General features: G+C 45.0%; 1 protein-coding gene across 6 annotated transcripts in view; it reads right to left on the bottom strand.

Moving 5' to 3' along the window:
• Window positions 1-13,291, bottom strand: part of LOC141965032 (protocadherin alpha-C2-like) — a 106,354-nt gene that overhangs the window by 36,439 nt on the left and 56,624 nt on the right. For 3 of the 6 annotated variants that reach the window (XM_074916099.1, XM_074916098.1, XM_074916101.1), the window contains exon 2: window positions 1,694-1,752. In XM_074916099.1, the coding sequence (XP_074772200.1) occupies window positions 1,694-1,752 (59 nt within the window). Of the gene's footprint in view, window positions 1-1,693; window positions 1,753-9,889; window positions 9,920-10,084; window positions 12,896-13,291 lie in introns of those variants that run through there. The other 3 variants (XM_074916100.1, XM_074916095.1, XM_074916097.1) reach the window with 3 other exon arrangements.

The following is a 13,291-nucleotide window of genomic DNA, read 5'->3' as shown; positions in this document are numbered from 1 at the left end:
TAGAAGGAAAAGATAAAATCTGCTACTTTTAATGCAAAACTACACAGGTATTTGTGTGCAACTGCTTAGGGAAACAGAATTCTGTGACTGTGTCCCTGCCTCTGCTCACCTGCTTCTGAGCTCCCTTCCACACTCCCAGTTGAACTTAATGGGCAGTTTCAATCAAACTTGGCAGATGTCAGTGGTCCTACAGATACCAAATTTCTACAAGTTTTATGAAAAATCAGTATTTTATGAAAATCATCAGCTGGGCAGGTCACACAGTCTCAGAACCTGAGATTTCTTGTAAGGACAGGGGCTGCTGGTGTGAGAAAACAGATGAAGACATTCAATTTCCCAGAAAGACTTTAACTCCCTTGCTTGTGGGATGAATTGCTTTAAATGAGCTCTGACTTTTCATTAATTGTTGAAGTAACTTCAGGCAAGATCTTGAATTCTGTGTAGAAAGGAAAGTAGATCCACAGGATCACAAGAGCACGTCTGGCTCTGAGGACCAGTGGATAAGATGCTCAGGTAGGCAGGAGACTTCCTGCTTCAGAATCCTGCTCCCTAGACTGTTTATTCATTTTTCAGTAAGCAGTCAGGGAAATTTTAAAAAATAACAGCAGGAACAAAAAACAAAGAAATCAGTTTGCCCAGTGGGCCCCAGAATCAAGCTTGCTCCTTCTTTCTTTCCTCCTGGTCCTGAGGCTTAAGTTCCTTTTTACACAGTGTCCCAAAGTCAGCCAGAGAGGTGCACTGTGCCCTCACCCACATGCAGCACAGTCTCCGGGATGGACAGTCTGAATCTGAGTTTTGGACTTCAGCCTTATGAAGATTCTTCAGCCCTGTGGATAATGGGTAAAAGGTGATGACTACAGTCCCATTGCACCAACAATTTTGGGAAAAGTGTCCCATCCTGCACTGTGTGGTGCCACCAGGAACTACTGCAGTGTTATAATTGCATCTAAACCCGTAAAATAGTCTTATTAATCACATCAGATTACATCTGAATATAAAACCAGTTTTCTAATCTGCTCAGGAAGGGAGAGCAAAAATACTATTTTATTTAGGCTCTACAAAACAACTCTATTATAATTCCCGCTTTCCAGGTATACTGAGTAACAATTTATATCCAAGTGCTTGCGATGTTAGGCAGAGGACTTTCAAAGTTGCCTAGAGATTCGGACACAGCCTCACTTTTCCTCCTCTGAAAATCTGTCTCATATCTTCAAAATGTTCTTTAAACTGCATTAATCATCTTGATTGCACCATGCAGCTAATATACTGACTGCAGGAGCAGCATACTTTTATGGTAATGAGAGACAAGATGGAAAACACATCAATGCTGCAGACAGTCTGTTGAAACATAGCATTGATGATTACAGGGAGCTTTAAAGTAAACAAAAAGTGTCTAATCACAGTCAAATAATTCAATAATTGGAGCAATTATGCTTTGACAGTCAATGTATAAAAAGGCAGGAGGTCAACACAAAAAAAGCACACATCTGTGGTAGTATAATAATACCATAGATGCAGTCAGACCGAATCTGCAACACTGGGAGATTGGAAGTGACAGCAGCAGAACTCGGATGCTTTCCATGTCCTTATACAGAAATTGTCAGGTTAGGGCATCAGAAGAGTCAGACAGCTTTGTCCTTTTCAAGAGAACAAAGACAGAATTCCCCTTAATGTGTGGAAACAGCATACATACCTTTGCATTCCTGCCCTTAGGGATGCAGAGTAGCGCCAGTCAGGATTGGGGTGTTTTGGCTGTAGAAACAAAAAACCCAGGATAATGTTGTTAATATATGTTAAACGTGCTGAAAAGCATGTGCATCTGGCTAATTTTGTCAGAAGAATCTTTACAGAACTACTCAATTTTTGTGAGCACTCAGACAATGGACACACAGAGATTTGTCTCTATAACAAAGAAACTCATTTGCCCACCAAGGCCTTTGGCTAGAGATGATCTCTGTGGAATGGATTTAATTCTGGAAACTGGTGGACAGTTATTTTGTAAAGTCATCAACATTCTGGGCATAAGGAAAAAAAAACCCCATAAATCCATAATACACATTGTTTGTTTACCTGATTAGCTGAGAAAACTCAAGCTCCTGCACCAAATAGCATCTGCCTGAGGACGTATAAAATCCTCCCCCCCCCCCCCCCCCCCCCCCCCCCCCCCCGTGAGGGGAACATGCAGCGTGGTCTGTCAGCTGTGAGGTTTCTGCTAACACTTAGTGTACTGCAGGGGACTGCACTAGATTGTATCAGATTTGCAGACTGCAGCAAGTCTTTGATAAAAGGCAGATGTGTTCTTTCATAATACTGAGAACTACTACATTCTCCATCTTCATGAGAGGGCATAAGAGGTGGAAGGGGAAATAGCCAGCAATACCCTTTGATCAACAGTCCTCAGCGTATGATGATGACCTGCTGCAGAATGGCTTGCTAAATAAAGAGATAATTAAGAAATCCTCTGTTGATCAAAAATTGCTCCAGAAAATCTCTTTTGCATTGTCAGGGGACCATCAGAATAATTTTCAACTATGGCCAAAGAATGCAAGCTCAGGTCCTTTAAAATTAAGCCCTAAGCACATAACTAGGTTATTTCTCAGGATTCTCAAGACATTATTCTGTAGGTGATATTGCAGCCAGTGCTTAACTTCAGGCACTTGAATTCAAAGAGAAAACTTATGTCCAGAAACATAATGGACTACACTCATTCCTGGTCTGTCTTGCACAGTGCCAAACACACAAATAATATATGACAGTAATGGTTTAATTCTCTTCAAGCTATTGGAGGCAGATCAGAAATTAATTTTGTCCCATTACTTGAAAGAAAAAAGGAAAGTGTTGAATGCTCTGAATTATTTAAAGCCAACTCTGTCTTTCCTCTTGAGGTTTGGGGTATGCTTTTCCCTGGATCAATAGGTTTTATTCAAATAAAAATGGAGCAATTACAACTTACGCTATCACTCTATCACCATATTTCCCAGGTCCAGCATCACTCAAGAGTGAGATGCTCTTGGATGATGCACATCCTAGTATTCTTTATGGTCTGAGTTACACAATGGGAACGAGGCTGCTTGTGGTTTGCAACCACACGTTAAACATCTGTGCTAGCAATTTCCTTCCTGTTTAGCCCCCGGTTCTCTGGCATGCTCAGGTTCTGCTGAGTTTAGCAGAAAGTAGCTTGACAAGGAGCCCATTATATACAGTTCCAGCATTTTCTCATTCATTCCATTTTGGACCCAGCCCCAGGGATATCAAACCAACTCGAAAGTCAACCATGTAGTAAGAGTCAATGAAAGGGGATAGAAAATAATACACACTGATCAGATCTTCTCCTGAGTTTGCCTTTCTTGATGCATGAATGGTGCTGACACCAGAAGATTTGGCTTTTCCTCTGCTGGGGATTTTTGTATAGCAGAGGAACTGGTGGGCTATGGAGGGAGCAGAAAGCCCCTTTGCTCTTTTTGTGCAGTTTGAGAGGTGCAGGTTATTAGTTTGTATAGGCTTATAGGCAGTGTGAGGAGGAGAAGGAATCTTACCACAGTCCCAGGCAAAACACAGATGAAGTGAGATTACATCAAAGAGCTGGAAAAGTCTGACATGAGTTGGGTAGGAGTGAGAAAAGAGGAAAATGGCCACTTGCTCACAGTATATAGATTTTTGTTTTTCAGCTGAGACCCTCTTGGCTGGAAGACAAAAATCTATGTTCTGTTGCCTGGGAACTTTCAGACACCAGATCATAAATGGGGGATGATGGCAGGACAAACTCATCAGCTAGGAATTCGTCATTCGTTCACTCCACATGCATGGACCAACATTCACCATGTCAATATAACAAAACCAGCAGCAATTAGTAGATTGTGGTATTTTCAAAGGTTACTATCCAGAATCTGTGGCATCTTGTGGCTATTCTCAAACAGTTCTCTACCTTCTACTACTCTTTAGACAGGGCTGTAGTGCTGCTCCCAGAGGAGCAGAAGAAGGAAGGAGGGGACAGGATCAGAAAAATATACCCTGGAGATAGAAAGATCTGTTGCCACAGCTGACTTTCAGACCTTTCAGGGGCTGTTTCTTGTTTTTAACTAAAAAATTCAATGTTTGAGACTTCTCTACTTTTTGAAGTCTTCACAGAAAGGAGGAGCAGGCAGTTGGGCAGCAGTCAGCCTTTGTCCAGACCTGTTCTCACGCTGTTTTATCATGTGTGTGCTGCTTGGCTATGAACATTCAGACCTCAGCAAGACACACGTTTATCCCACACTTGTGTTATCACAGGCCAATGTCCAAACGGCAAAACTGGTGAAATTCCAATTTGATCAGTGTAACTGGCTTCTCCTTTTGTCCACTACAGACCAATTCTCTAAGATCCTCTGGTCATATGAGAAAAGTTGGTTCAATACATCTTTAAATGAGATGGGGATTAGGAGCAAGAAAAGCAAAAAGGCATGACCAGTAATAGAAGTGACACATTGTAGAAGCAGCAAACCTGTTCAGTAATATCTTTCCCCAGTTCAGATGCAGTAATGTTTCTTCTAATATATCATTCAGGCATTCACAGTCTGCATGCTTGGATTGGCTTATACCTCTGGCTACAAACAGTCCACCTTTACCAGAGCACCCACAGAAACCTGCCACATTGACATGTCACTGTGTCATGACATGATATGGCTCATCTCAATGTAGAGCTGTGTCTTCAGCACAGTCCCAGGGGACAGGAGTCTGCACAGCAGCTGTCAGCGGCCTCCTCTGCAAAGCCCTGTCACAGGCTTTGCTGTGAGAAATGTAGCTGTGTCATAAATCAACACCACCAGGACAAGGTACAGCTGGCCAGGAAGCATGAGTACAGAGAAGAAGCACAAAGAGGAATATAGGCTCTGAAGTGGCTCAGATGTTTCCCAGTTTCATATCCCCATACTCTTGCTACATCACACAGTCTGACAAAGATAACATTGTTCCTTTTACCTCCCCAGCTCCCACCTCTTTACAAGACCCTCTTTATCACATGCCAGCCCATTCTACCAGCTTTAAAGTAATCTTAGCCTGCCATTTCCCTCAGAGACTTTTGGAGGCCATGTATCCAGTCCAGTGGTCCTGTCCTTACCACATCAGTGGAGGTGAGAAAAATCACACGATCCAGCACAGAAGTAATCAGCCATTCCCCATTTCTCACATCACCTGTATTTTCTGATTTAGTAACAGAACACATCATCATAGTCATGAGATGAGTCAAAACCTATCCAGGTGCCTGAAGTAGTGGCTGTCACTGCACCAAGTGAACACCTCACACCAGCAGTTTGCTCCTAGGGCTGCATTCTGCCAACCACATAACCACAAGCATTAATGTGACTAGTCATAAACAACCAACCCTACGGGAAAGTCTGATAAGTGAACTTATAATATAAAATGGAGCCACCTTAGTAGCAAAAAAGCTTATGCAAATTTTCACACAGTTGTTTTCAAATTGCAAAGCATGGGTTAACTTAAGAATCATTTCATTGGTTCATGAAGAATAAGTTTAGTGGAAAATACATTGTGACAAATGTTTTGCTCAGTTCTCTTTTTAGCTAATACTTTAACACAATAAGAATTTGTCCTTGGGATAGAAGGAATTTCTGAATGTTTTTAATGTCCTGATCCTGTATTCATGAACATCGATGCAAAGGCTATCATTCACTTCAGTGGCTATTAGAACAGGGTCTGCTTGAGGTAGAGAAGTGTGACTCAAATATTTACAAACAGTTACCAGATGACGAGGCTGCTAAAAGCATCCCACTCCATTCCTACTTCCACACAAACACACAACAGAGTGACATAAGATATATTTATCAAATGTATCGGCTTTGAAGCAATAATAAAAGGCTTTTCAGAACCCCTGACCACATACAGCTCTGCTTATTTTCCACTGAGACAATGCTGACGGATGTGGGGAAACAGAAGTTTCTATTCCTGTTTTCCTTTTGTAAATGTTTAGACTTAATTTGATGTGGAGAACAAACTATTTATAGACTGAACATGTGTTTATCATACAAGAAATAAGAATGGAAACTGAGAAGGGTGTAATTCAGAAGTCCCAAGATTTTCTTCCTGGCAGTGTTCATTTGCATTCCTAACTCTGAGAAAATTAAGGTGAAGGGAACAGTCAAGTGTTTCTGTAAAGTATATTCAATGAGTTCTGAGAGAAGGAAAACACCCCTGCCTAATATTGGATGCAAATTTCTGTCGGCACAGCAGTAAGCATCAAACCAAGAGTCTGACTGCCCTGAAACACAGAACAGGCTCAGATACTACCACTAAACAAAAGAACAAACATTTATAGTTAACCTTTACAATGTCAGTGGGGCTGGAGAATTTCTTAAAGGCTTAAGTTCTTGAACTGAGATTGCAAGATATTCCACCATTAATACCTTTAAAGCCTCTGTGAGAAATCTCTTGGAAAGACTGCTCCAGACAATGCTGTGGGTTTACTAGATCTAGACACTTCAAAACATGCCTGCATTTTAAAGCAGTATCAAGATGTGTTCACCTCAAGTGTTATTTGTTTTTTCCTGGTGTTTAGCAAGCTGGTTTTGAAGTGCAAAATACAGAGAAAGAGCCAGAAGCAGAGCAAACAGCCGTAGAACTCCAGTGAACCCCTGGGTCTTACCATCACTAATGTGCAGCTTTTGTTTCGCCTTCTGAAAAGTGTGTATAAAGTACCAGGCTAATTTATTTCTGAACATCACATAAAACATTGTATTTTGTCAGCCATATGTATCACCACTCAAAAAAGGGTACAAGGAAATGTACGATCAGAAGAGTTTATGTCTAGTTCTATCAAGTATTCAGACTGTCCACTAATCATTAGGAATGTGCCAGTTTGCCTTCTGGAGCAGAAACTCCTGTTACAGCATGTTGGTTTGATAGTTTTCCCCTGCACTAAAGGGAAAAGGTTGTAATGAGATGCAAGACATAACAAGCGAGCTTAACCGCACAGAACGTAAGAACAAGATGGGAGAGATGAAAACATAAACCAAGGACCAGACCCTACATAGACATCACTTGGCATCTTCACAGGCATATGAGGAAAAGGACTCCAGACTAAAGCACTGAAACCTTTCCTGAAAATGATGGATCATTGCTGTAAAAAAATCACATCTTCACACACCCCCTTCATAACGTGTGCACCTCCCCTTCAAAAGGCAAGAACGCAGGCTGCCCATAACCTCACACAGTGCCAGCAATGAAGCCACAGTATTTTGCTATCTCTGTATTTTGCCCACACTGCTGCCTGGTCACCCTGCAGTAGTTATCCAGCTGAGGAGAGCACGATATACAATAATTCTACATTCTGATGCTTATCAAACTCCTGCCAGCAGTAACTGTTTCTGAGGTTTTCAGTGCAGCTGTGTTAGTACATTTCTTCTTTCACAAAGACACTTGGCTTGAGATGGTCTTATAAACCTATAAAGGACCATACAGGCAAGTAGAGTGAAAGCAGAAGCACAGGTTGTCTTGCAGAAACAAGCTCCCATTCCACCATCACAACACTAGCCATACAAGTCAGAAGTCACACAGGAATCAGCATTTCAACAGACAGAATAATTTCCTACCTAACCTTCATACACTGGGTCTTCCCTTGCACTGCATCCTTCTAATGACCCAGTGAAGTCAATCACAACTTAGTGTACAGTAATTATTAACATCTTTCACCTTATTAGCAAATATGAAAAGGACAAAGGCCTTATTGCATCAAGTGTTACTGAGATTAATCCCAAATAACTTTGAAATATTTTTCATCTCACTGTATAAACAACACTTGCAAAATACTAGCCCTTGTTAAACCCTGTGTAAAATATGCATGCATAGAAAGCCCATTCACCTGGTCCCACCCTCATAACTGAACAGCTAATAGAAGATCAACTTCCAAAAACGGAAAAAAAAAGACCTTTTCACATTATCCAGAAATAATATACACATCAGACACTAACTTTGTAAATCAACACATTTGTTATGCTTCACAGGTGAAGGCAGGGGCTGTTAAAAACTGATTTAAAGTTCACTTTAACTAAAAAGAGAAACGCGGATCTCTGAAGCTCTAGTAATGCAAAGATCATTATCCTTAAAAAGCAGAATTCAGTGTTCCTAAGAAATGGCTGGCATTCAGTGCATATGCTAAGCTTGAAACAAGGGAAAGACAGGATTTTATAGTATGTAATTAGCTAGGAACTAGTAATTAGTGAAAGCCATTAGATTCAGCCATTTTCTCATGTACACCAGGCACTGATACATTTTCACAGTATGTACTACTACCCCAGGACAGTTTAAGAAGCAGAGAGCTAAGAAAAGAACTCGTGACAAATAGAACTTGCTAGAATTTCACCTCTGTTTATGTCATACAGAACTATTTGAATAATTGATTCCCCTTTTCGATCATAACTCCACACAGGCAGGCATTCTGTTTGCTCTATACATTTCTCTTCTTTACTCCAGGTTTAGGCTGGCTTTGCTGTCACTGCCTGATCTCCACTGGTATTCAAAACTTGCAAATTCATTGCATTCAGTGGAGTGATTCCCATAATGTGATAGGATCTGTCTGTTAAACTAATTTCCTACTGGTCTTGCATCCAAAGTGAAGTCATTTTCAATTATTCCTTCCTTTTTTTTTTTTTTTCCCCCCAGAAAATCAGATGTATTTCACTCTTTGACTCTTCAGTGTACGTGCTTATAGAGCATGTCTCATGTTCCCTCCTATATCAGATATACAGTTTATTATACTCAGAAAGATTTTAAGGTACAAAAACTGTGTAGAAAGAGAAAAAATACTTCCCCCCATACTCTGACACTGTGATTTACAGAAACACACTGCATTAATTTTAAATGGATTAGTTTTGAATAGATGAGCACTACAACATGAAAAGCATTTTTATGGAAGACTTGCTAGTCCTTAAGATCTGTGCATCTTTGTGTAAATAAACTACAGTTCCAAAAGATGCTAACGTCTTCATATATGAATAAATATAAAGAAACAAATAAATATATTATATTTCTGTGGCAAGAATACAGAAGTCACGCTCCTTTCTATCTCACCAGTTACTCCCCCAGCTTTCCCTCATCTGGAGGCATAGCACACATAAATGCATGAACTGATCTTATACCTGCCACAATTGTAGGGTACAAACAACACACAGTAATTGCAAAATTTTCCTTTTGTGAACCAGAATTAGTCTCTCCTGGGAGTGTTTCTAGGTTTAGTTCCAATACATGTAGAAAGAAAACTGTACAGAGCATGCAAACCTCACACCAGCTGCAGATTGCCTGTGTGCCAGCATAAAGCAACCATTAATTCTTCACTGTGGGAAAATATTAAAAAGGTTAATACACTGCTAGTCAAAGCATAGGTATTAAACAATTTTTAATAGCAACCCAGCAGGTTAGAAGTTGTCAGACTGTAACGTAACGATGGTAACTTGCTGTAATTCCCTACAAAGATGTCACTGAATTGTCACTGTCCAGAAAGCACAAAATGCAGCACCGGGTAGAACAAATATTATCAAAAGAAGGATTGCAGTTTTCAGACAACTAAAACACACCCACATTAGTAAACAAAGCACAGTATTGTAATGACCCAAATTCAAAACTTCAACATCTTTGCCTAGGTATGAAATCAATGAAGTAGCAAACGTTTATAACTTCCATGATCTATTGATTTCCAGGCTGATCACTTCTTAAATTTTCTTTTCCTGCAATATTAATTTTAGCACTAAAAATTTAAGACCACATGTGTCATTCCCTAGCACTCTGTGGCAGCAGGCAATTTTAGATCTGCAAGAGAAAAGGGAAAGAGGCAATATACTATGAAGCCTATGCTGCAAACGCAAAGTGAATCTCAAACAACAGATGCATACACTGAACTTACCAAATGGACCCTGAAAGTCCCAGTATTTACCTAGAAACAAAATGCATTGCACAGATTAGATTCGTTAGTACCATGTTTCATAGCTGTGTGTCAGTGAGCCTAAAAGGGCGTAATCTGAGTTTTCCAGTTTGAATCTCTTCTTAAGTACAGATTTTCTCAGAGCACTGTGCTGGCCATTTATCAATGCAGCCTCACCTCATTAGGAGTAATGGAGTCATTTTTAAGTATGATCAGGTTTTGTGCACTCTGCCCACTCTGTCCTGTCAGATGCCTCTCGGTCATCACTGCAGAGGGACCAGTAGTTCCTGTTGGGCCACAGGTATTGTAAAACATAAAAGTGTCACTTCCTGATCCTGCAGTTAGGCATGCCTTATAGCAGTAGGTCTTAGTGAGAGACCCATTGCCCCTCACTTCAATGAAATGGGGCTGTACTTTCAAACCATGGGGCAACCTAGCATCGATGTTGTTGTTGGCCTGCTTGTATAACTCAGCAGGGCACCGTTCTCTGACCCCACAGAACCCTGCACAGCAGGACTCCCCATACAGACTGTATCTGTAGCACTTGATAACAGTAAGCCCAATGATTGTGAAAAGGAAAACGAAGGAGATGGCGCTCAAAGCGATAATGAGATAAAGTGTGATCTCTGAGTAATTGCTCGGACTTTTAAAGTGCCTTCTTGTATCAGGGATGATTCTGGAAACTCTGTCCACCACAGCAACAGTGATGGCTACTGATGAGGACATTGGTGGCTCTCCATTGTCTCTCACTTCTACCGTCAGGTTGAAAGTAGGTGTGCTGTCCTCGCCCAGTTTGCGAGTAGTCCTAATCTCCCCAGTATGGAGCTCCACCCTGAACAAACCTGGATCTGAGGTTTGTACCAGGTGGAAGAACAACCAGGCATTTTGTCCTGAGTCCCCATCAATGGCTATAATTTTGGTTACCAAATATCCAGCATATGCCGAACGTGGGATCATCTCCAGGGCTGCTGAAGTGTTTGTTGAGGTAGGATACAGAATCTGTGGAGCATGGTCATTCTCGTCCACCACGTAGATGTAGACAGTGACAGTGCTGCTCAGTGGTGGGATCCCGGCATCCTGAGCCTGGACAACCACCTGGAACTCCCTTAGTGTTTCATAGTCAAAGGACCTGACAGCATACATATTGCCGCTATCGGATTTAATGGAGACATAAGAGGCAACAGGTAGCCCTTCAATCTCCCCAGCTAGTAGAGAATAGGACACATAGGCATTTTCGGCGACATCTGGGTCAGTGGCTTTGATAGTGCACAGCAAGGCTCCGAGGGGGTTGTTCTCAGAGATGTAAACCGAGTACACAGGTTCTTCGAAGCGTGGAGGATTGTCATTGATGTCGGAGATCTCCACATGGATCACCTTCTGGGAGGACAGAGGGGGGCTCCCAGAGTCAGTAGCTGTAACTGTGATGTTATAGGCTGCTGCTTTCTCGTGGTCCAGTTTGCCCTGGGTGATCAAGGTGTAGGAATTCTTGAAAGAGTTGAGTGTGAAGGGAAGGCCAGGGGGAATACGCAGGCTCACCTGCTTGTTCAGCCCCGAGTCCTGGTCAGTGACACTCATCAGGGCCACTACAGTTCCTGCCTTTGCATCCTCCGGCACTGGGCTGTACAGAGAGGTCAGGACCACCTCAGGAACATTATCATTGGCATCCACAATATTGACCAGCACCTTGCAGTGCCCAGCCATAGAGACAGGGCCCTGATCAGTGGCTTGCACATATATCTCATAGGAGGATGCCTCTTCATAGTCTAAAGTACCATTAACCCGCACCTCCCCTGAGTGTGGGTCCACACTAAAGAGCTGCCTCACCTTCTGTGGGGTGTAGCTGCCAAAGGAGTAGATCACATCCCCATTGGAGCCCTCATCAGGGTCTGAGGCATTGAGTTTGACTACTAGCGTGCCAGGTGGGGCGTTCTCCAGAAGGCTCACGGTGTAGGTGGAGCGGTCAAAGGCAGGTGGGTTATCATTTGTATCCACAACTCGCACAGAGATCTGGGCTGTACCGGACTTAGGGGGGTCCCCACCATCCACAGCGGTAAGCACCAGCTGCTGCAGGGCACTCTGCTCCCGGTCCAGTGGCTCCTGCAGTACCAGCTCCAGGAGCTTACTGCCACTCTGGAAACCTTTAAGGTCCAGGGCAAAGTGGCGGCTGGGGCTGAGCTGGTAGCTCTGCACGGAGTTGGTGCCCACATCAGGGTCTTGGGCACTCTCAATGTGGAAGCGGGCCCCGGGCACGGCGGACTCACTGATCTCCAGGCGGTAATCCTGGCGGGGGAAGCGTGGCGCGTTGTCGTTGATGTCCAGCACCTCCACTTCCACGTTGTGCACCTCGATGGGCTGCTCGATGACCAACTCCAGGCTGAGGAAGCAGGCGGGGCTCAGCTCGCACAGCGCCTCGCGGTCCATGCGTTCCCGCACCAGCAGCGCCCCGCGGCCCAGCTCCAGCTCCAGGTACTGCCGGCCGCTGCCCGAGGTAAGCCGCGCTCCCCTGGCCGCCAGGCGCCGCGGGTCCACGCCCAGGTCGCTCGCCACGCTGCCCACGAAGGCGCCGAGCGGCAGCTCCTCCCGCACGGAGTAGCGGAGCGGCCCGCCCGCCGCCCGCCCGGCGCACAGCCCCAGCAGCAGCAGGCCCAGCACCGCCGCCCCGCCGCGCCTCCGCCGAGCAGCCGCCGCCATGGCCGGGGCGGGGAGGGGGAAGCTGCCGGAGCCCGGAGCCGCCTCGCCCGGCCCTGCCCCTGGCCCGGCCTCACTCCCCGCCGCCGCCCGGCCGACTCATGCAAGCGGCGAGCAGCAGCCGTCGGCCGCCTCCGGCCCCGCCGCCGCCCGGTCCATGCCCGCCGGCTGCCCGAGGCAGCGGCTCCCACCTCCGACAGCTCCGGGGAGGAAGAAGAAGAAGAAGAGGAGGAGGAGGAGGAGGGACCGGGATCCGCTTTCTCCTGCTCCGGCAGCTGCGCGGGAGGGGGCGGGGCGGGCCGCTAAGCCGGGGCTGGCTCCGGTTCAGCACCGGGGCCGGGAACAGCGACACGGGCCCGCCCGGAGCCGCCCCCGCTGCCCGCCCCCTCCGCGCCCACGTGCTGCGGCCGCTCGCCGCCCAGCCGGGAGGGGACGGGAGGGGACAGGAGGGGGGCGGCTCCCGCGCCGCCGCCGCCACCGCCGCTGAAGCTCCGGGGGCGCGGGGCGGAGGGGGAAGGGCCGCAAACCGCCTGCACTTCTGGACCTGCTGCTGCAGTGCTAAAGTGCATCTGCTTGGGAGGAAAAAAAATGGGCCTCCAGCCAGGTCTGGTGTCGTCTGTGTGTTGCGGCAGAGTGTTTGGCAACCTCTTTCTTGGAGACCTGCGGCTCTGCTCCCTCGGAGATTCATCGTTGCTG

The sequence above is a fragment of the Athene noctua genome, chromosome 12 (genome assembly GCF_965140245.1).
Source record: "Athene noctua chromosome 12, bAthNoc1.hap1.1, whole genome shotgun sequence".
Classification (NCBI taxonomy): domain Eukaryota; kingdom Metazoa; phylum Chordata; class Aves; order Strigiformes; family Strigidae; genus Athene; species Athene noctua.
This window is presented reverse-complemented; position numbering and strand designations above follow the sequence as displayed.